This window comes from Mobula birostris, chromosome 8, assembly GCF_030028105.1.
Source record: "Mobula birostris isolate sMobBir1 chromosome 8, sMobBir1.hap1, whole genome shotgun sequence".
In the NCBI taxonomy this organism is placed as follows: Eukaryota; Metazoa; Chordata; class Chondrichthyes; order Myliobatiformes; family Myliobatidae; genus Mobula; species Mobula birostris.
The window spans coordinates 95,376,512-95,399,902 of NC_092377.1; the positions used below are offsets into that span (position 1 = coordinate 95,376,512).

The window sequence follows — 23,391 nt, forward strand, 5'->3', positions numbered from 1 at the left end:
TGAGGTGAGGCTGGAGACTTGAGGCGAGGCTGGAGGCTGGAGGCTTGAGGCGAGGTGAGGCTGGAGACTGGAGACTTGAGGCGAGGCTGGAGACTAGAGGTGAGGCTGGAGACTTGAGGCGAGGCTGGAGACTTGAGGCGAGGCTGGAGGCTGGAGGATTGAGGCGAGACGAGGCTGGAGTCTTGAGGAGAGGCTGGAGGCTGGAGACTAGAGGTGAGGCTGGAGGCTGGAGACTAGAGGCGAGGCTGGAGGCTGGAGACTGGAGGCGAGGCTGGAGGCTGGAGACTAGAGGTGAGGCTGGAGGCTGGAGACTGGAGGCGAGGCTGGAGGCTGGAGACTAGAGGTGAGGCTGGAGGCTGGAGACTAGAGGCGAGGCTGGAGGCTGGAGACTGGAGGCGAGGCTGGAGGCTGGAGACTAGAGGTGAGGCTGGAGGCTGGAGACTGGAGGCGAGGCTGGAGGCTGGAGACTTGAGGTGAGGCTGAAGGCTGGAGACTAGAGGCGAGGCTGGAGGCTGGAGGTGAGGCTGGAGACTTGAGGTGAGGCTGGAGACTTGAGGCGAGGTGAGGCTGGAGACTGGAGACTTGAGGCGAGGCTGGAGGTGAGGCTAGAGGCTGGAGGCGAGGCTGGAGACTTGAGGCGAGGCTGGAGACTTGAGGCGAGGTGAGGCTGGAGACTGGAGACTTGCGGTGAGGCTGGAGGCTGGAAACTGGAGGCTGGAGAGTAGAGGCGAGACTTGGCAGGCTCCTCCTGGGCAGGGTGCGGATCACTTGGGCAGGGCACGTATCACCTCCGCCCCCCGACAGAGGCAAGGGACAGGAAGGGACAGAATCAACCCCAGTTAACGGCAAGACGGCCTGACTTAACTGGGCAGAGGCAAGGGACAGGAAGGGAGCTAGGTACGGGTTGGCTCCAGGACCAGACAGCAAGACTAGGCAAGGCTACAGGCAAAGCAAGGCAAGACAAGAACTTTAGGCAAGGCGAGAGTTACCGGCAAGACAAGGCAGGGCTTCAGGTGAGGAAACAGAAGGCAGAGGAAGCGATCCAAGGAGTAAGGACAAGAACAATCCAGCAGCCACGCCCTGGTCTCTGAATGTATTTATGCAGCCAGCCCCAACGAGCATCAGCTGCCTCAATTAGCTCAACAAGGACAGAAACAGGGTAGATAGGAAAACCTGGAGCAAGGGTCGATGGACCGGACCGTGAACCGGAATATGGACTTCACGGACTGGACTATGACAAATAACCCTTAAATAATTCCGCTATTTTAAAGATACTGGATGTTGCTATGGAGATGTCTGCAAAACTCATTAACAATGGAAGAATTTGTTACTAATGCATGCTCCAGTTTCGGATGTCCTCATCAAACACACAAAAAAGACTTTCCCTTCTTCTCTCTGGTTCTAACTTATTATTGGTTTGGTGTCACTGGTTATTTGTAGACCTTACTTTTCAGAATTGGATTTATTTTCACTGACTTACCTGACGTGAAACTTGTCATTTTGCCACAACAGAGAATCGGTGTGTGAGCCTGTATGTGTGTGTGTGTGTGTGCGTGTGTGTGTGTGAGTGTATGCGTGTGTGTGTGAGTATGTATATGTGTGTGCATGTATGAGTATGTGTATATGTGTTTGTGTGTGTGCATGTGTATGTATGTGTGTGTGGTGTGTGTGTCTGTGTGATGCTTATGTAAGTGTATGTTTGTGTGTGTATGGCATTGTGTGGGTGTGAGTGAGTGTGTGTGAATGTGTGTATGTGAGTGTGTTTGCATGTGTGTTTGTGTGTTGTTTATGTGTGAGTATATGTGTGTGTTTGCATGTGTGTGTGTGAGTGCGTGTGTATGGTGTGTATGAGTGTGAGTGCATGTGTATATGAGTCTGTATGTGTGTGTGAGTGTGTATATGTGTGTGCATGTGTATGTATGGTGTGTGTGTGTCTGTGTGATGCTTATGTAGGAGTATGTTTGTGTGTGTGTGGTGCTGTGTGGGTGTGAGAGTATGTGTTATGTGTGTGAACGTGTGAATGTGATCATGTTTTTGTGTGAGTTTGTGTGTGTATATGAGTCTGTATGTGTGTGTGAGTGAGTGTGAGCGTGTATGAGTGTGTGTGTGAGTGTGGGTGTGAGTGTGTATGTCTGTGTATGTGTGTGGTGTATGCGCATGTGAGCATGTGTGGGTGGTGTGTATGAGTGTGTGTATGTGTGAGTGTGTGTATGTATATGAGTGTGTGTGATTGTGTGTGTTTATGTGTGAGTGTGTGTGTGAGTGTGTATGAGTGTGAGTTTGTGTGTAAGTATGTGAGTGTGTGTTTGATTGTGTATGTGTGTGTGAGTATGTGTGTGTATGTGTATGTATGAGTGTGTGTGTGAGAGTGTGTGTGTGTTTATGAGTGTGTGAGTGTGTGTCTGAGAGTGCGTGTGTTTATGAGTGTGTGTGTGAGTGTGTGTGTTTATGAGTGTGTGTGTTTATGAGTGTGTGTGTGTGAGAGTGTGTGTGAGTGTGTGTGTTTATGAGTGTGTGTGTGAGTGTGTGTGTGTTTATGTGTGTGTGTGTGAGAGAGTGCATGTGTTTATGAGTGTGTGTGTGAGTGTGTGTGTGTTTGTGAGTGTGTGTGTTTATGAGTGTGTGTGTGTGTGTGAGTGTGTGTGTGTGTTTGTGTGTGAGAGAGTGTGTGTGCTTATGAGTGTGTGTGAGTGTGTGTGTTTATGAGTGTGTGTGTGTGTGTGTGTGTGTGTGTGTGTGGTGTGTCAGCTGAGGGACCCTGCGCCATGCAGTAATGTTTGAGTGTGTTTGATGGGCACAGCTGCAATGTGCTTTATCTGGAGAACGCCGCAGCAGATGCTGCAATATCCCACAGCTGTCACAAGCTGCACCGTGACCCGCTCACCATGACAGGTGATGCACGCTAACTGGAGCAGCCTGGCAGTCCAATCAGGAACATGAACAAACTGGCGTTATACCAGTGTTGCCAGACTGTTGTCCGGGCTGGCAGAGAACACCATGAATTCCACCCAGTCATCAAGGCGCAGTGGCAGGTGGACAGGGGCAACGAGAATGTGCGAGTCAGAGTGAGCGGGACCTGAGAGGGTACTGGTCAGACCCTGTGGTGGGACACCTCTGTACTGTTGTCCCATGGCTGGGGCTCTCTGATCTCCACAACGTGACGGACTGGGAGGGGTTATGGCTCTTGCAGGGAGTGTCTGATTCAGGAAGTTGCCTTTGAAGGTCCTGTAAGATGTTTATTTTCACCCAACCCTAGTTTCTGAGCTAGTCGGAATGAAGCACAGAAGAACAGTGGGGATTGTAACCCAGACATGTTTCAGCTTTGGGATGATGTTGCTTTCTGCTATCGCTTACCTGGCGCCAGCCTGGAGGACCCTGCAGCTGGTGACTACCGTACCCAACTTCATTTTCATGACCTACTACTGGTAAAGTCAGTCAGAATAATCATTATTGCTTGCTCAAGAGTGTGGACACACAGCGTGGAGACAACAACGGCTGTTTTATAATTGCAGGCTGCTGCCAGAGTCTCCGAGGTGGTTACTGTCAAGAAATAAACAAAAAAAAGCCGTCGAAGTCCTTCAGAAAATAGCAAAAAGGAACAAGAAGTTTTTCTCGATAAATATTGAGGTAACTATGCCACAGTAACCCACACTTTGTACCCCTTTCAACACCCTTGCTCTCCTGATGTAAAAGGCTATAAAATCGATGTCCACCCTTAACCTTTGATGCCTTTACAAATCAAGAACCTATCAACCTCCACTTTAAATATACCCGATGACTTGGCCTCCACAGCTGCCTGTGGCAATGAATTCCACAGATTCACCACCCTCGGGGTGAAGGAGCTTCTCGTCATCTGGCTCTGCTACCGTGAGGCAGCACTGCTACCAAATGGGAGTCTGCTTCACTCGACATCGGTGCCCAGCCTCTCCTCAGACGTGGCCCATGGGCGCCAGAATCTGAGCTGACACCAGTCTGTATCCTTGAACTACCTCAGTTCACTGTTAAAATATCCATGTCCCTGTAACAAAAACAAAATTACGCGATCACAATGCCTGGACCAAAGAACCAAAGTTCTGAGCACCCTGGTAAAACATTTCCAGTATTTTGTGAGTTCCTTTTCAAAACCAATGCTTATTACGAGTTGTGCCCTGAAACTGCTGGGTCTGAAGTTCGTAACAATTGCTTTAGGTTAAGCCTGTTGCTTTCAGAATCAGACCATTAGACCATAAGACATAGGAGAAGAACTAGACCATTTGGCCCATCAAGTCTGCTCTGCCATTCCATCATGGCTGACTTATTGTCCCTTGAGGAAACCACACTGACTTCAACCTATTTTATCAGGCACCTCCAACTTCTTCAAAACCCCATCCTTAATAATGAATTCCAACATCTTCCGAACCACTGTAGTCAGGCTAACTGCCCTTTTATTTCCTGTCTTTTGCCTCACTCCCTTCTTAAAGAGCAGAGTGATGTTTCCAATTTTCCAATCTTCTGGAACCATTCCAGAGTCTACTGATCCTTGAAACATCATTACTAATACTTCCACAATCTCTTCAGCCACCTCTTTCAGAACCCTGGGTTGTAGTCCATCTGGTCCAGGTGACTTATCTGCCTTCAGACCCCTCAGCTTCCCAAGCACCTTCTCCTTAGTAATAGCAGCTACACTCACTTCTGCCCCTTGTCATTCTTGAATTTCTGACATACTGCTGGTGTCTTCCACAGTGAAGACTGACACAAAATACTTATTCAGTTCATCCGCCATTTCTTTCTGCCTCCATTACTATCTCTCCAGCCTCATTTTCCTTTGTTCCAATATCCACTCTCATCTCTCTTTTACTCTGAAAAGACTTTAGGCATCCTCTTTTATATTATTGGCTAGTTTACCTTCATATTTCATCCTTTCTCGCCTTGTTTTTCCAGTTGCCTTTTGCTGCTTTTTTAAAGTTTCCCAATCCTCTAGCTTCCCATTAATTTTTGCTTTTATGCTGCCTGTGACTTGCCTCGTCAGCCATGGTTTCCTCACCCTCCCTTTAGAATATTTCTTCATCTTTGGGATGAATCTATCCTGCTCCTTCTAAATTGCTCCCAGAAACTCCAGCCAATGCCATTCTGCTGTCAGCCCTGCTAGTGTTCCCTTGTAATCATCTATGGCCAGTACCTCTCCCTTGCCTCTGTAGTTCCATTAATTCCACTGTTTTTTTTCTTGGTGGCACAGTTGCAGTTGAATCAATCGAGGAGGCCTCGTGCAGGTCTGGGAGCGAAAGATTTAATAAAGGAGCTTTAGCGGGAGTTTGACTTTTTTGGCAGTGCATTCACAACTCATTAGCAAGAGAAAATAAAATCGAGGCAGGCAAAAGTGGAGCAGCCATTGTGTGAGTAGACCTGGGTTAGAGTGGGGAGGTTTTAGCTTATCAGGCTTATGCGAGAACAGACTTGGGTGAGGTACATATCTGATAAGTTTCTTCTTTCTTCTTCGCTCTTCATTCTTCATCTGTTAGCGCTTTAGTTAGCGCAGTGAGGACGGCTCCAGGGTCTGTTTTTCTGAGATGTTGGGATTCTGGGAGACCTCCAGCCTCCCTGATAACCACATCAGCACCGGATCAGAACTGCAGCGCCTCAGAGAACGTGTTAAGGAACTGGAGCTACAGCTCGATGACCTTCGTCTCGTACAGAAAGCTGAGGAGGTGATAGGTAGAAGCTACAGGAAAGTAGTCACCCCTAAGTTGTAGGGTGACTGTTTGGACAGGGAGCAGAAATGGGCAGCCAGTACAGAGTACCCCTGTGGCTGTTCCCCTACTGGGGGGGGGCGCACAGCCAGGTCTCTGGCCCCGACTTTGGCACTGTGGCTCAGAAAGGAAAAAAGGGAGAAGAGGACTGCAGTACTAATAGGGGCTTCCATAGTCAGGACTAGACAGGAGATTCTGTGGACACAATAGAGACACCTGGATGGGATGTTGCCTCCCAAGTGCCAGGATCAGGGATGTCTCACATCGGGTCCATGTCATTCTAAAGGGGGAGGGTGAGCAGCCAGAAGCCTTGGTACATTTTGGCACCAATGGCATAGGTAGGGAAGGTGAGCAGGTCATGCAGAGAGAATTTAAGGAGCTAGGTAGAAAGCTGAAAGGCAGGGCCTCCAGGGTAGCAATCTCTGGATTGCGACTGGTGCCATGCGCCAGCGAGGGTAAGAAGAGGATGATTTGGCAGATGAATGTGGTCTGAGGAACTGGTGCAGGGGGCAGGGGTTCAGATTTATGGATCATTGGGATCTTTTCTGGAGAAGGTATGACCTGTACAAAAGGAACGGGCTATCCTTACATGCAAGTTCGAAAGAACTGTTGGGGATGGTTTAAACTAACTTGGCAGGGGGATGGTTGCTGGAGTGATGGGGCTGTTGATAGAGAGTAGTGGACTGTCAGGGAGGACAGGCAGATGACAGAGCAAAATTGCAGTCAGTGGGATGAGATGCAGTGTAAAATGGGGACAAAATTGAAAAGGGTGACAGATACAGACTGAAAGTGAATGCACACAATATATGGAATAAGGTAGACGATCTTGTAGTGCAGAAAGAGATTGGCAGTTCTAATGTTGTGGGCATCACTGAATCGAGGCTGAAAGAAGATTATCGTTGGGACCTTAACATCTAGCAATATACCTTGTACCAAAAGGACAGGCAGGTAGGCAGTCAGACTGGTGAGGCTCTGTCGGTAAAAATTGAGACAAATCCTTAGAAAGAGGTGACATAGGATTGGAAGATGTAGAATCCCTTTGAGTGGATTTAAGAAACTGCAAGGGTAAAAAGACCCTGAAGGGAGTTATATTCAGGCTTCCAAACAGTAGCCAGGATGTGGGCTACAATTTACAGTGGGGGATAGAAAAGGGATGTCAAAAGGGCAATTTTACGATAGTCATGGGATTTCACTATGCAGATAGATTGGATACCAAGAGAGGGAATTTGCGGAATGCCTATGAGATGGGTTTTTAGAGCAGCTTGTGTTTGAGCCCACTGGGGAATCAGCTCTTCTGGATTGGGTGTTGTGTAATGAACTGGATTTGATTAGGGAGATTAAGGTAAAAGAACCCTTAGGAGACAGTGATCATTAAATGATATGAATTCACCCTGCAATTTGAGCGAGAGAAACTAAAGTCAGACGTATCAGTACTCAGTGGAGTAAAGGGAATTACGGAGGTGTGAGAGAGGAAGTGGCTAAAGTTGATTGGAAGGGGACACTAGCAGCAGAGGTGATGGCAGAGAAGCAGTGGCTGGAGCTTCTGCGAGCAATTTGGAAGGTGCAAGATAGATACATCCCAAAGAAGACCAAGTATTCTGTAGGCAGGATGATGCAAGAGAAGTCAAAACCAACATTAAAGCAAAAGAGAGGCCATATAATAAAGCAAAAATTAGTGGGAAGTTAGAGGATTGGGAAACTTTTTAAAACCTACAGAAGGCAACTTAAGAGCCATAAGGAAAAAGATTGAATATGAAGTAAGCTAGTGGATGATATGAAAAAGGATACCAAATACTTTTTCAGATATATAAGGAGTAAAAGAGGGGTGAGAATAGATGTCGGACCGCTGGAAAATGATGTTGGATAAGTAGTAATGGGGACAAGGAAATGGCAGATTAATTGAATAAATATTTTGCATCAGTTTTCACTGTGGAAGACACTAACAGAATGCCAGCAGTTCATGAGTGTCAGGAGGCAGAGGTGTGTGAAGTTGCCATTACTAGTGAGAAGGTGCTTGGGAAGCTAAAAGGTCTGAAGGTAGATAAGTCACCTGGACCAAATAGACTAGATCCCAGGGTCCTGAAAGAAGCAGGAGAAGAGATTGTGGAGACATTAGCAATGTTCTTTCAAGAATCAATGGATTCGGACATGGTCCTGGAGGATTGGAAAATTGCAAATGTCACTCCACTCTTCAGGAAGGGAGGGAGGCAGAAGAAAAGAAACTGTAGGCCAGTTAGTCTGACCTCAGTGGTTGGGAAAATGTTGGAGTTGATTGTTAAGGATGTGGTTTCGGGTACTTAGAGGCACATGATAAAATAGGCCAAAATCAACATGGTCTTCTTAAGGGAAAGTCTTGTCTGACAAATATGTTGGGATTCTTTGAGAAAATAACAAGCAGGATAGACAAAGAAGAATCGGTGGATGTCATGCACTTAAATTTTCAGATGGTCTTTGACAAGATCCTTAACAATATAAGAGCCCATGGTATTACAGGAAAGATACTAGTATGGATAGAGCACTGGCTGATTGGAAGGAGGCAAAGAGTGGAAGTAAAAGGAGCCTTTTCTGATTGGCTGCTTGTGAGTAGTGGTGTTCCACAGGAGTTTGGTGTTGGGAATCACTTTTTTTTATGTTATTTGCCAATGATTTGGATGACGGAATTGATGGCTTTGTGGTCAAATTCGTGGATGATACAAAGATAGGTGGAGGGCCAGGTATCGTTAAGGAAGCAGGGAGGCTTCAGAAGGACATAGACAGATTAGGAGAATGGGTGTAGAAGTGGCAGATAGAATACAGTGTTGGAAAATGTATTGGTAGATGGAATAAAAACAAAGACTATTTTCTAAATGGGGAGAAAATTCAGAACTCCGAGGTGCAAAGGGACTTGCGAGTCCTTGTGCAGAATTCCCTAAAGATTAATTTGCAGGTTAGGGTTAGGATGCTGAGGAAGGCAGCTGCAATTTTAACACTCATTTCCAAAGGACTAGAATATAAAAGCAATGATGTAATGCTGAGGCTTTATAAGGTACTTGTGAGCGGTTTTGGATCCCTTATTTATGAAAGGATGTGCTGTCATTGGAGAAGGTTCAGAGGAGGTTTACGAGAATTATTCCAGCAATGAAAGGCTTATCATATGAGGTTCTTGGCCTTTACTCACTGGAATTTAGAAGAGTGAGGAGGGAAAAAAGCATACAGTGCATTGGCCTTCATCAATCATGGGATTGAGTTTAGGAGCCGAGAGGTAATGTTGCAGCTATATCGGACCCTGGTCAGACCCCACTTGGAGTACTGTGCTCAGTTCTGGTCGCCTCACTATAGAAAGGATGTCGAAACTATAGAAAGGGTGCAGAGGAGATTTACAAGGATGTTGCCTGGATTGGGGAGCATGCCTTATGAGAATGGGTTGAGTGAACTCGGCCTTTTCTCCTTGGAGCGATGGAGGATGAGAGGTAACATGATAGAGGTGTACAAGATAATGAGAGGCATTGATCGTGTGGCTAGTCAGAGGCTTTTCCTCAGGGCTGAAATGGCTAGCATGCGAGGGCACAGTTTTAAGGTGCTTGGAAGTAGGTACAGAGGAGATATCAGGGGTAAGTTTTTTTACGCAGAGAGTGGTGAGTGCGTGGAATGGGCTACCGGGGATGGTGGTAGAGGTGGATACAATAGGGTCTTTTAAGAGACTCCTGGACAGGTACAAGGAGCTCAGAAAAATAGAGGGCTATGGGTAACCCTAGGTCATTTCTAAGGTAAGGACATGCTTGGCACAGCTTTGTGGGCCAAAGGGCCTGTATTGTGCTGTAGGTTTTCTATGTTTCTATAAAATCTCATTGAAACCTATCAACTGTTGAATAGTCTATATAGAGTGGATAGGGAGAAGATGTTTCCTCTGGTGGGAGAGTCTAGGATCAGATGGCAGAGACTCAGAACAAAGGAATGCTGTACGGCCTCTCTGACGGTAGCAATGAGAAGAGGGCATGTCCGAGGTGGAGGGGGTCCTCAATGATGGACGCTGCCCTTCTGAGGCACCACCTTTTGATTTCCTCGATACTGGGGAGCCTAATGGCTGAGTTTACAACCCTCTGCAGCTTTTTCTAATCCTGTGCAGTGGCCCCTCCACACCAGGCACTGAAGCAAATGGTCAGAATGCTCTCCACTGTATGTACGTCTGTTGAAATTTGCAGCAGTCTTTGGTGACATATCAAATCTCCTCAAACATCAAATGAGGTATAGCCACTGGTGTGCCATCTTCATAATTACATCAATATACTGGGTCCAGGATAGAGCTTCAGAGACGTTGACACCCAGGTGCTCAGCCTTTCCACTGCCGATCCCTCGAAGAGGACTGGTGTCCCTCGACTTCCCCTTCCTGAAATCCACAATCAATTCCCTGGTCCTACTGGTGTTGAGAGCAAGGTTGTTGTTGTGACACCACTCAAACAGCTGATCTATTTTTTTAATCTGCAATATTTGAATTGCAGTGACTTTTTGTACAGTTAATTAATAAGTAGATGGTTTTCTAGGTCATTTTGTCATTTTGGGATTCTCCTAACTGCAGACGGTCAAAATTGAAAATTCTGAAGATGAGCTAAGAAAGCCAGCTTTCACGGACCTGGTGAAAACACCACAGATAAGGAAGCACACTCTTATTCTGATGTACAGCTGGTAAGAGCTTTTTTATAATTCCTCTGTTTCAACATGAATTAGCTTTCGCGTCCAAGTGTTGCTGGGAAGTGTGCTGAGGACTCCGCTGTGCAAAGAGGCAACAAGACACAATGAAGATTGGGTTGCTACAGCATCCCCACCACCTTGCAGTCATTAGAATGAGGTCCAAGCCCAAAGCTTGCTCACCTCTGTAAGTTCAAATTTGTGCTTAGTGCTGACGTGACTTTCACCCGAAACCAATTGTGATTCTGTTAAAGATAAAGGTTAGCACTATTTGTCACATGGACACCGAAACATGCAGCAGAATGCGCTGTTTTTTGTTAAAATCGAATCAGCGAGGATTGTGTTGGGGACAACCTACAAGCCCGTTACTCACCAATCTTAATTGTACGTCTTTGGACTGTGGGAGGAAACTGGAGCACCCGGAGGAAACCCATGCAGTCAAGGGGAGAACGTTCAAAATCCTTACAGGCAGTGGCGGGTCCTGAACCCCGATCTGACAGCTGGTGTTATAAAGCATTGCACTTACTGCTGTGCTATCGTGCCACCCCTATCATTCATCATCTACCTTCTCATGTCCCTTGGGTTTTATTGTCTACCTGTACCACACTTTCTCTGCAACTGTAACACTATATTCTGCATTCTGTAATTGCTTTTTCCTTGTACTACCTCAATGCTTTGAAACGTTCCAGATAGAAAGCTTGCAAAACCTGTATCTCATTACGTGTGACAGCCCCCCTACCTTTACCGTCCCACACCTGCTGCTCATTAGGTGAGCTGGAAGAGGACAGAGGGTCAAGGGTTAGAGGTCAGTAGGGATATTAACTTTATATTGCCTACCGCCATCTCTGCCTTTAGCGATGGGCCCTTCTGCAACACCCTCAATACATTTCAAAAGATTAAACGAAAGGGATCTCCAGAATTTGACCAAAGCCTTTGCCCTAACAGGATTTTGGTGATGTCCCAAGTGCAGAGGGAGAGACACAGACCCGGAATGAACCGTTCACTGAGTTTTAATAAGAAATGCACAGAACAAAGGAAAATAACTCTCAGACAAAGCTAACACCGCCACTGTGGCTCGGAAGCAGTAACTTAATACTAAGTTAATGCAGCGCCTTTACAGTGTCTATCTAAATTATTAATTTCTTTTCCTGGAACGTGGCTTCAGGTAAGCAGGGCCCATAGTCATCACTGTGCTTTGATCAAGATTTAGCAAGACTGAATTGAAAGTAAGGGAGTTAAATACAGTTACTGAGAAATCCAAACTGGCTGGAATGTGCATTCTCACATGTGTGATAACCGATTTCTTCCACTGCCCACTTGTGAGAGTACCCAGATTCCACAGCAGTCTCCACAGCTGTGATTTGCCCCCAGTGAATTTGACTAGAGTCCTTTCCCCACACTCGAGACATCCCAGAACTTCACTCCGAAGGTATTTTAAGATTGTCTTTGTATGTCAGATGTACATCAGAACATACGGTGAAATGCATTGTTTGCATCAAATCCAATCAGTGGGATTGTGCTGGGCAGCCCACAAGTGTCACTACCCCTCCCCCCTCCCCCGGCACCAACTTAGCACGCTCACAACTTACCAACACTTGCGCCTTTGGTCTGTGGGAGGAAACCGGAGCACCTGGAGGAAACTCACGCGGTCACGGGATGTACGTACAGACTCCCCACAGACTGCGGCGGGAATCGAACCGCGATCTTACCGCTGGCGCTGTAAAGCGACGTGCTAACCACGATGCCGCCATGCCACCCGTTTCTTGTTCATGTGACAGTTTCTGGCCAGCAAGATCCAAGAGGTATCGAAAGGAAGCAAGGAGAAGGCCACAGTATCCTTCCACGTCTCCATGTACGGGACAGGGCCGGGCCCTGAATTAAGTGGTAATTGGCTCATTATTGTCCCGTGTACAGGGACACAGTGAAACAATTTTGTTTTTGTGTCAGCCAGCGAGACCACGGTTCACATAACTGCATCGAGGCAGTACAAAAGGAAACGAGATTGCAGAATAAAGTATTATAGTTCTAGAGGAAGTGCAGTGCAGGCAGACAATAAAGTACAGGAATCGCGAAGAGGTAGACTGAGAGATCAAGAAATCACCTCTATCACCTAAAAGGTTCACTCAAGGATCTGATAACAGTTATCCTTGAGCATGGTGGAATTGGCTCTCAAACTTGCTTATCTTCTACCCAACAGGAAGGGGGAGGGAAGAGAGAGCAGCCAGGGTAGGAGGGGATCTGAAATTACGTCGCCTACTTTCCTGAGGCAGCAGGAAGTGTAGTTGGGGTCCATGTAGGGGAAGCTGAGGGATTCAGAGATGGGATAGAAGTCTCTGTGGTTACTGAGCCAGCACATCGCCTCAACGGGAAGCTCCTTTGTTTCAGGTTTGTCAGTGCTATGGTGTATCTCGGCCTCGTGATGCGCCTGGGAGTTATAGGAGGGGACGTTTACCTCAACTTCTTCTTCTCTGGATTGATGGAAATCCCTTCGGCGATCTTCATTGTGCTGCTGGTCGATCGAGTCGGGCGCCGCTGGCCTTTTGCAGCCAGCTACCTGTTGGCAGGGGTAACCTGCCTGGTGACTGCCTTCATCCCTGATGGTAAGCTCAACATTGAACTGGGTCCAAGTCCAGAAGGTGCAGTCACATCAGTGTTGTGACCAAGGTGCAGCTTAACAGTCTAAATATTACTGCCCATCCTGGTGTTTTGCAGGAGAAAGATAAGGTGACCATGTTAATCTCTAGTCATCATCATCGTCATGTGCCTTGTCGTATGATGTAGGTGATCATGGTGACTGTGATCATTCTTGTCAAGTTTTTCTACAGAAGTAGCCTGCCTTTACAAGATGGGTGGCTCCAGCCATTATCAATACTCTTCAGAGATTGTCTGCCTGTGTCAGTGGTCGCATAACCAGGACTTGTGATCTGCACCAGCTGCTCATACAACCATCCACCACCTCCTCCCATAGCTTCATGTGACCCTGATCGGGGGCGGGGGGGCTAAACAGGGTGCTACACCTCACCCAAGGGTGACCTGCAGGCTTTTGGAGGGAAGGAGAACCCTGCAGCTCCTTTGGTAGAGATGCATCTCCACCCTGCCACCCAATAACTTCTAGTACCAGTTTAAAATAAGTTACATCTTCTCTCAAAGGTTAACATTATATTCACTTTTATGTGTGTTGCTTGAAATTCCAGCATCTGCAGTTTTCCTCATGTTTACATTATATTCACGTTTGGCTGAGATTGATATCGATGCAGGAATGTATAGAGTGATACAAACAAAACACTGGAGGAACTCAGTAGGTCAATTTCAAAAGTTCAAAGTAAATCTATTATCAGAGTATGTATATCTTACCATGTACTACTGAGAGATTCCTTTACTTGCAGGCTCTCACAATAGAACAAAGAAATACAACAGAATCAATGAAAGGCTATACACAAGCAAGGACTGACAAACAATCAATGTGCAAAAGAAGAAAAACTTCGCAAATACAAAAAAGAATAATAATAATAATAAACCGAGGCATTTTCCAGGGTAACTCTCTAAACTCACTATGGGTCTGTCTAGCTTTAATCCCGCTCTCTAATTTATTGAATTGGATGAAAACAGCATATCCAATCGGAGACAACCAAACGAATTATACCTTGACACACCTTCTACACCTGAACCATTTGAAATTATACGCTCCTTCATCAGTAAAGCTAAAGCAATTAGTTCAAATAGTAGAAAAAAATTCTATTAAGATATAAACATGAACTTTGTATTAGATAAGTGCAGGATGTTAAACATAAAGGAAGGTGCATTAGAGTTGGTAGAATATAAAACAGAGCATCAGGATACAATACAACTCGTGAATGAATATGAACATGTAAGTATCTAGGATATCAACAAGCAAAGAAAATAGTTGATAGTGTGATAAGGGGAAAGCTTTTGACAGAATTTACTCCAAGGCTTAAGAAAATGAGCTCATCAGTAAAAATATAACCAAGGAAATAAACAGTTTCACTCTACCTATATTAACGTATTCTTTTGACATAATATCTTGGTCTGTAAACAATCTAGAATAGAAAACCTACAGCACAATACAGGCCCTTCGGCCCACAATGTTGTGCTGAACATGTACTTACTGGAAAACATGTAAAACATATAAAATCTGGAAATTTTATAAAGAAAAATAAGAACTGAAATGACAAATTTTAGAAACCACTCTGTGTACTTGAATGTACTTACAGATCTAAGGATATACAGTACAGTATTTTCAGCAATGAAAACAGGATTCAGCCCTCTATGTGGGCAGATGCAATTTCAATAAGAAGTACGCACCACTAAGCTTAGATGAAAGCACCACCCAGAAAAATGTCAACACAACAGAAGAAAAAATTAACCAATGGAAGAGCATGGCCCTCCATGAAAGACGTCCCCACAATCTAAGCAGGCTAGATGTCGATAAGGAAGTGTCGAATGCCCAGCTCAGAGGTGTTTTGTATCCTTCTGAAGATTTACATAAATATTACAGTGTAGACTTAATAGTTTAAACTGAAGGATTTCCTTGTGGCAATGCAGAACCAGGAGGTTAACCAAAAAATTATCAAAAATACATAATTAAATGCCAACAAATTCAAACCAAAGAATGCAGAAACAATCCAACACATTACAGGATCCTGTAGCAGTTTAACTCAATCTGATTACTTACACAGGCACAATCAAGTGGCAAAGATCATTCAACAAGATCTTGCTTTAAAATACAAACTGATAAAAAAACACCATACCTTACTGTAAATACATGCCTGATCCAGTTTTAGAGTCAGAATCCTACAAATTATATTTCAACCGATCCACTATTACAGACAGGACAATCCATAGTAACCATCTGGATATAATATTACAGGATAAACAAGCAACTTATTTAAGAGATATAGCCATTTCAAACACACACAACTTATAGAAATCAATAAATGAAAAACATCAGAAATATGCTGAATCAAAAGAGGAAATTGAAAGACTATGGAACATGAACAGGGTATACATTGTCCCGACAGTAATATTTGTAACTGGTATCATTCCAAAGTCACTACACAATAACATTTACAATTAAGCCTCACAGGAATATCTATATAAATCATCATAAAGATACTAAACACCACTAGAATAGTCTGAAAGTCCCTAGCAATACTGGGTGGGCACAGGAGTACATTCAGCCAGAGACTCGTTCCACCGAGATGCAGCACAGAGCGTCATAGGAAGTCATTCCTGCCTGTGGCCATCAAACTTTACAACTCCTCCCTTGGAGGATCAGACACCCTGTGCTGATAGGCTGGTCCTGGACTTATTTCATAATTTACTGCCATAATTTACATATTACTATTTGACTATTTATGGTTCTATTACTATTTATTATTTATGGTGCAACTGTAATGAAAACCAATTTCCCCCTGGGATCAATAAACTATGACTATGACTTTGACAATGAGAAATGAGTGTGTTTAGCCATGCCCATACCGCAGAAAAATAAATAAATAAATAAATCTGAGAGCATGAGTTAAGAGTGAGTCCATAGGTTGTGGAGTCAGTTCAGAGTTGAGGTGAGTGAAGTTACCCAGACTGGTTCAGGAGCCTGATGGTAGAGGGGTAATAACTGTTCCTGAACCCGGTGGTGTGAGTTCCGATGCTCCTTTCCGATGGCAGCAGCAGTGGCCTGGATGGTTGGCGGGGGAGGGGGTCGTTGATAATGGATGCTGCTTTTTTGTGGCAGGGCAGTTCCCCTTGTAGATATGACAAATGGTGGGGAGGGCTTTACGTGTGACGGACTGGGCTGTATTCACCTCTTTTTGTAGGCTGCTTCGTTCTGGGGCATTAGTGTTTCCATACCAAACCACAGTACAGACAGTCAGGATCTTCTCCACGATCAGGCAGGCAGCGTCTACGGAGAGGAATGAGCGGTCAGCATTTCGGGCCGAGACCCTTCATCGGGAATGTATAGACGCAGTATTCCCGAAAAACTTCTCAGTGTTCCCTGCCTACCATCCAGTACATAATAAATGCTTTGTTTTTAAAAAAAAAAGTGCAACAGAGGTCTGTGAAAGTTTTAAATATTCACACAAGAAAAAGAGTTTGATGAGTACTTAACTAGGTGGTGCCTAACCAACCCAGGAGCTGGGTGGTCGTGAAGGGCAGTGGTGTGTCACTACAGAATCTGCCGGAGGAACCGAGCAGGTCATGTCGTATCTGTGGGAGGAACGGATGGAATGTTCGCCAGCACTGTAGTATGCTTCGGCTAGGAAACCTCGAGTGGATTGGACATTGTACACCTGCAGAGAACTGCTCCCTCTGACAGGGTTGTGAAGAGGGCACGTGGTACAGCCTCCTTCATAAGTCAGGGTCCCAAGTCCAGCAGTCAGGATGTCACATCACAGCGGTGAGAAGGGCACACTGGGATGGCTGTGCACAGTTCCGGTCACCCTGCTACAGGAAGGGTATCAATACACTGGCAAAGATCCAGTGGACCTGAGCAGTACCACAGACAGAGTTAGACCAACTTCCCCACATCATGGTAATTTCAAACCAATGTGTACAAACATGGAGTGACAAAGGAAACATCCTTTAATCTTTGCAAGTTTATAAAATTAACTCTTGGAAGTAAACAAATCTAAATATTCATTAATTCTTTGCATGCTTCAAATAACAGATGAATAGACGTTTTCCTCAATAGAAATAAAACTAAGATGACACTACAGAACTATGGATTGATAAAGTACAGGTAATAGTTTGGTGTCCCATTTTATTTTCAATTCCCATAGCTGCTGTCTGGCCTGCTGAGTTCCTCCAGCATTTTGTGTGTGTTGCTCGGATTTCCAGCATCTGCAGATTTTCTCTTGTTTACGAAAGTTAAAATGTTTGATTTTGTTTGAGAAAATTCTTATTTTTCTTTCGCAAATTGTACATCTAACCTATTTCTAATTCAGATATCTTCTGGCTGAAAACAGTAATCACATCTTTGGGCAAGCTAGGAATTACGACAGCCTTTTTAATGGTCTGTTTTGTAAACACTGAATTATACCCAACGTTTTCAAGGTGAGCACAGATTTTACTCATTGCAATGGACAACTTTTAGTTTATCTGTTCAATGTCAAATGGCAGAGAAGGTTCATTTAATGGTAACCCTTTCTCTTCACTGGTTAGAGTAATATAGAACAGGAAGTCAATTTTTGTAGGAGTCTCGACATTTAAAGCATTAATAAATAGTTTAACGAAATACTTAAGTAATTTTGGCAAATGGTAAGACTGGGTTTTTCTGTACAATATAGAAGGATCAACAACTAACCTGCTAGAGAAACTCAGTATCTGAGGGGACAAAGGAATTGTCAACATTTGGGGGTCAAGTCCTTCATCAGGACTGAGAATTGAGAAGGAAGATCACTGGTGTAAAGAGGACGGGGAGGGGGGATGAGACAGGGGCCAGTCATTGACAGATGAACAAGAACAGTGAGAGGTGAGGGGAAAGGTGGAGCCAGGTGAGGGGAAAGGTGGAACCAGGTGAGGGGGAAGGTGGAACCAACCTATTTTACCCTGCAGGTCTATGGCAGCACACAGACCAATCTGAACCCCTCACAGAGTTTCCCTGCAACGTTCTGGTCCGCTCTCCGGGATTCTACCTCTCACGCTCACACCTGGGGGGCAATTTAGGACAGCCGACCGACCTACCAGCCTGCACGTCTTTGGGAATGTCGGAGGGAACTGGAGCAGCCGGAGGAAAACAAGGGGGTACAGGGGGAACACTCCGCGCTACCAGCAGCCAAGGCCGGTATTGAACCAGGGCCTCAGGAGCTGAGTGGCAGCGGCTTTGCACGCTGTGCCACTGTGCTGTTGTCAAGAGTGAAAGACGGGGATCCCAATTAATCCAGAACTTTCCTCTTAATTAAATAAACAGTTAAAAAATCAGAATGTATTTTTAACCCTCACCCCACCCCCCACACACACACACACATTCTGCATACTTGCAATTAATTATAAATCCAAGCAAGACAATATCTCTATGGAGAGTCCATGTTATATAAAATTAAATGTTGCTCTTTGATTTGGAAAGAATTTCTGAAGCTAATTTATGATCCAAATAGAAAGTAAATGCTTGTTTCCTTCAACAGAAACTTTGCTGTTTCAATATGCTCAGCAACGTCTGACCTTGGAGGGGTGGTGGCTCCGTTCGCTTTGTACAGGTTGGCGGTGGTGTGGACAGAGTTGCCCCTTGTCGTGTTTGGTGAGTTGGCTGCCTTGACTTTGAATGACTTAAGCCTGCATTCAATGGAATATGTTTTTTTAATTCTTCGGGGGAACTGGACAGTTGAGCGACAGTATATTGTAAATGAAAACAAGCTGGAATGGCAAATGGATTACCAAGTGACCCATATTGGACAGTCAGACCAGGAGAGAAGGCAGGAGAATGAGGATGACAGGGATAATAAATCAGCCATGATAGAATGGCAGAGCAGACTCGATGGGCTGAGTGGCCTATATCTGTTCCTGTGTCTTATGGTCTTCCCTCCGCTGCCTGTAAAGGGTTTGTACTTTCTCCCCGTGATCGCGTGTGTTTGGGAGTGGGGTATCACCGCACTTGTGTTCAGATTCGAAATACAAGATTGTCATCATCGTCCATCTGTACGTGAGTGCAAAGGAGAACCAAACGATTGTTACTCCGGATCCAATGCAGCATTAATAAAAAGCACAATAAATACAAAAAAACTGAACAATAAAGGATCCCCAAAGAATACAATAGGTATAAAAGTAAACTCATGAAGCACAGTGTACAAGTAACTGAATGAGTGGGACTGAGGAGGGGAAAAAAGGTTCAGCCCTGATAGAATGTCAGAGCAGACTCGATGGGCCAAATGGCCTGATTCTGTTCCTATGTCTTATGGTCTTATATACATAAGATTATCTGATGTACAAAGACTGATCGTACGTACGTTAGGTGATGCTCGGTAGTCGTGGTTGGGGGGTGGTGGGGTGGATTAATGGGTGGAGGTGTTGATCAGCTTGTCAGCTTGGGTGAAGTAAACGTGTTTTTTAAGTGTAGTCCACACAGAATTGCACCGTTCAGATGGGGCCATCCGTTCAAGTTGAATTGTCATTCAGCTATACAGGAACACAGCCGGACAAAGCAGCGTTCCTCTGGGGCAAACGGCAGCGTGGTAGCGCAGGGGTTAGCACAAACGCTTCACAGTACCAATGACCTGGGTTCAATTCCCGCCACTGCCTGTAAGGAGATTGTACGTTCTCCTCGTGACCACGTGGGTTTCCTCCGGATGCTCTGGTTTCCTCCCACAGTCTGGATGTACTGGTTGGTCGGTTAATTGGCCATTGTAAATTGTCCCAGGATCAGGCTAGGATTAAATCAGAGGAATTGCGAGACGTTGTGGTTCGAAAGGCTGGAAGAGCCTGTTTCAAACTGTATTCCAATAAATTTAAAAAAGTCATACAAGTCATATACAGCACACATAATTATGATAGCAGTAAAAATAGTCACACAAAAAATATCAAATAGCCCAAGTCCCTGAGTGTCAAGATCTATAGCTAGATGTCGTCAGCAAGAAGAAGCCCTCAGCAGATCGATCATCACGCAGACTGGCACAGTTCAGCTTGTCTTCCACGAAGCGAACACTGGGAGGGGCCAGCTCCCACCCATCATGGAAGCCCGCCATCTCCGCCATCCTCTCACCTGGGCGACTGCGGCACGAGGGACTGGTCCGCGCTACAACCGAGGCCAGTCTCGCCAATGAACCAGTGAACCAAGCTTGCAGTATTTTACGTTGCCAGGGCCCAACCGGGCCTTGTGATCAAAGGATAAACGTCCAGGACAATCACTCACTCTATTTGTTAGACCATGCACTGCCTCCATCGTCTTCTTGTAACAGGCACCAGCATGGTGCAGCAACAAGACCAGCTCCTCCACTAATGAGATGGGGTAGACCTGCAGTACTTGGTGTTCAGAATAGCCAGCAGTGCCTAAAGTAGCAGCAGTAGTAGTAGTAGTCATACTTTATTGATCCCGGGGGAAATTGGTTTTTGTTACAGTTGCACCATAAATAATAAATAGTAATAGAACCATAAATAGTTAAATAGTAATATGTAAGTTATGAAATAAGTCCAGGACCAGCTTATTGGCTCAGGGTACATCTCGGTGGAATGAGTCTCTGGCTGAATGTACTCCTGTGCCCACCCAGAACATTATGTAGTGGGTGGGAGACATTGACCAAGATGGCATGCAACTTGGACAGCATCCTCTTTTCAGACACCACTGTGAGAGAGTCCAGTTCCATCCCCACAACATCACTGGCCTTACGAATGAGTTTGTTGATTCTGTTGGTGTCTGCTACCCTCAGCCTGCTGCCCCAGCACACAAAAGCAAACATGATAGCACTGGCCACCACAGACTCGTTCACCAAAGACCTAAAGGACCTTAATTACACAATGTGCACTGCTATCTTACCGGAAATGAGTGTAATCATCTTGTAATGGAGTGTAATGGATATAAGTCCCGCCAATAGTAATAGTGAATGTCCACTCTGGTAAACCTAATCTTGAGCTAACACGCCCTCACTGTCCCGATATGGTGCAGTTCCAGGGAGGTACCAGCAGATGGCAGTGTTGCTAACCGGGCCTGGCTGTAAGTTTGCCTGGTGAACAACAGCCCTTTCACAGCATGAGACAGGCCACTTGATGTTTGTCATCCGGGCTGCAGAATTTTTCAGCTAAGGCCTTCAGCACAGTGTGCTCTGGTGGAAAGAAGCACACCAACATGCCACTCTCGTCACAGCCTCTTTGCAACCCACTCATTGGGTATAGTCTACCATCACTGCAGGACTTCTATGTGTCCAGGGCAAAAAAGCGGGCAGGAAAAGCCACGGCGGAAACTCTACGCAGCCAGTAAATTGCCTTGTCCAAAAGCTCTCTTGTGGAAAGTGCTATAGAGCTATTAAAACTTCAAACCATTTAAAAAAAGTTTCTTGCCCCCTGGGGCAGTTAATGTGATCAACTATTCTAGTTAGCCACCCCACCCCACTCTATGTATTGCTTCAGTTACTGCGCTCCACCGTAAACACTTTGAACCACTTTATTATAAGGCTGTTTACATTCTAAGTAGGTGTTAGAGAATGTATTTATGCACATTTTATTCTAGCTATTTTTACATAATCCCTAATTCCATACATTTGTTGAAAGTTGTTGATTTTGTTGCCTGCTGCCTCCTGACCAACACGCCACAGCAATGCGTGTAAATGCAAATGGTGAATGAAGTTGACCCTTGATCTTTGATTCTTAATCAGGCTGGTTAATGGGAGAGACTCCAAACAGCCTTTACTAATTCAGTGGCCAATACAAATTCCCAAAGCTCACTTATTAAAGTCTGGATTGTCTTCTTCGCGAGCGAATGTGTCGTCCAGTCCTCACACACAGTGTGCCTGTTCACTTCCAGGGGTGATCGCGCTGCTCGCAGGGGGGCTTGTCTTGTACCTGCCTGAAACCAAGGGCATCCGATTACCAGAGACCATCGAAGAAGCGGAAACCCTTGGCCGGTAGGTACCCAGGGAACGGTGGGAGACTCACCTGAGGCAGAAGTCAATCTGAGCACAAAGCGTAAGGAACAAGGGCAGGATAGGCCACCTGGGCTGCTCCTGTACCACAGCGCCACCTACTGTCATTGAAGTCATAGAGTTATACAGCAGGGAAAAAGGTCCTTCAGCCCAAAAGGTCGATACTAACATTAGCATCTAAGTTAGTCCCATTTCCCCCCCTTTAGCCCATATCCCTCTAAACCTTTCCTGGGATTTTCATGCACAACCGTCTCTAGGATTTACAGAGAATGGTGTAAAAAAACAAAAAACCCCACCCAGTGAGCGACAGTTCTGTGGGTGAAAACGCCTTGTTAATGAGACAGGTCAGAGGAGAATGGCCAGACTGGTTCAAGCTGACAGGAGAGCGACAGTAACTCAAATAACCATGCATTACAACAGTGGTGTGCAGAAGAGCATCTCTGAATGCACAACACGTGGTATCATGAAGTGGATGGGCTAAAGCAGCAGATGTCACAAACGTACACTCAGTGGACTCTTTATCAGGTACAGGAGGTACCCTTAAATATCTCACCTTTCATCTTTAACCTATAACCTCTAGTTCTAGTCTAATCCAACCTTGGTGGTAAAAAGCCTGCTTGCATTTACCCTATCTGTACCCCTCATAATATAGTATATCTTTATCAGATCTCTCCTCATTCTCCTAAACTCCAGGGAATAAATTCCTAACCTATTTAACATTTCCCTAAAAGTCAGTCCTCAGCTCCTGGCAATATCTTTGTAAATTTTCTCTGCATTCTTTCAATCTTATTGATATATTTCATGCAGGTAGGTGACCAGAATTGCACAAACTACTCCAAATTAGGCTTCACCAGTCTTATACAACTTCAACATAACATCCCAACTCCTGTACAGAGTACTTTGATTTATGAAGGCCAATTTGCCACCTTTATGACTCCATCTACCTGTGGCACCATTTTCAAGGAATTATGGGTCTGTTTTCCCAGACTCCTCTGTCCTACCTCACTCCTCAGTGCGCTATCACAGTGTTAGTCCTACCCTGGTGTGTCCTTCCAAAGTGCAACACCTCAGTCATGCCTGCATTAAGTTCCATTTGCCGTATTCCAGCCCATTTTACCAGCTGGTCCAGATCCCACTGCAAAATTTGAAAGCCCTCCTTGCCCTCCCCCCCCCCCACCCCCAGTCTTGGTGCTGTCTGTCAATCTGCTGACCTATCTTCCAGATGATGGATATACTGTGGAGGACAAGCTACAATCAACTCAGCACTGATCCCTGCGGCACAGCCCTGTCCCTTCTAAGTAACCAGTGTCATGGTACCTAATCGAAGGTCAGTGACTATCCCTCGGAACAAAATACACAGGAAACTTTCTTGCCTGTTGTATCAGGCTCTCATCCCCTTGGAGATGAAGTTCCTC

The 23,391-nt window shown here is 45.4% G+C and overlaps 1 protein-coding gene across 1 annotated transcript in view; it reads left to right on the forward strand.

The window, feature by feature from the left end:
• LOC140202252 (solute carrier family 22 member 2-like) overlaps positions 1-23,391 on the forward strand; it is a 42,857-nt gene that overhangs the window by 17,274 nt on the left and 2,192 nt on the right. Inside the window, exons 4-10 of the mRNA XM_072267129.1 lie at positions 3,257-3,425; positions 3,513-3,627; positions 10,282-10,388; positions 12,777-12,991; positions 17,354-17,462; positions 18,533-18,645; positions 21,859-21,958. Coding sequence (XP_072123230.1) covers positions 3,257-3,425; positions 3,513-3,627; positions 10,282-10,388; positions 12,777-12,991; positions 17,354-17,462; positions 18,533-18,645; positions 21,859-21,958 — 928 coding nt within the window. The remainder of the gene's footprint in view (positions 1-3,256; positions 3,426-3,512; positions 3,628-10,281; positions 10,389-12,776; positions 12,992-17,353; positions 17,463-18,532; positions 18,646-21,858; positions 21,959-23,391) is intronic.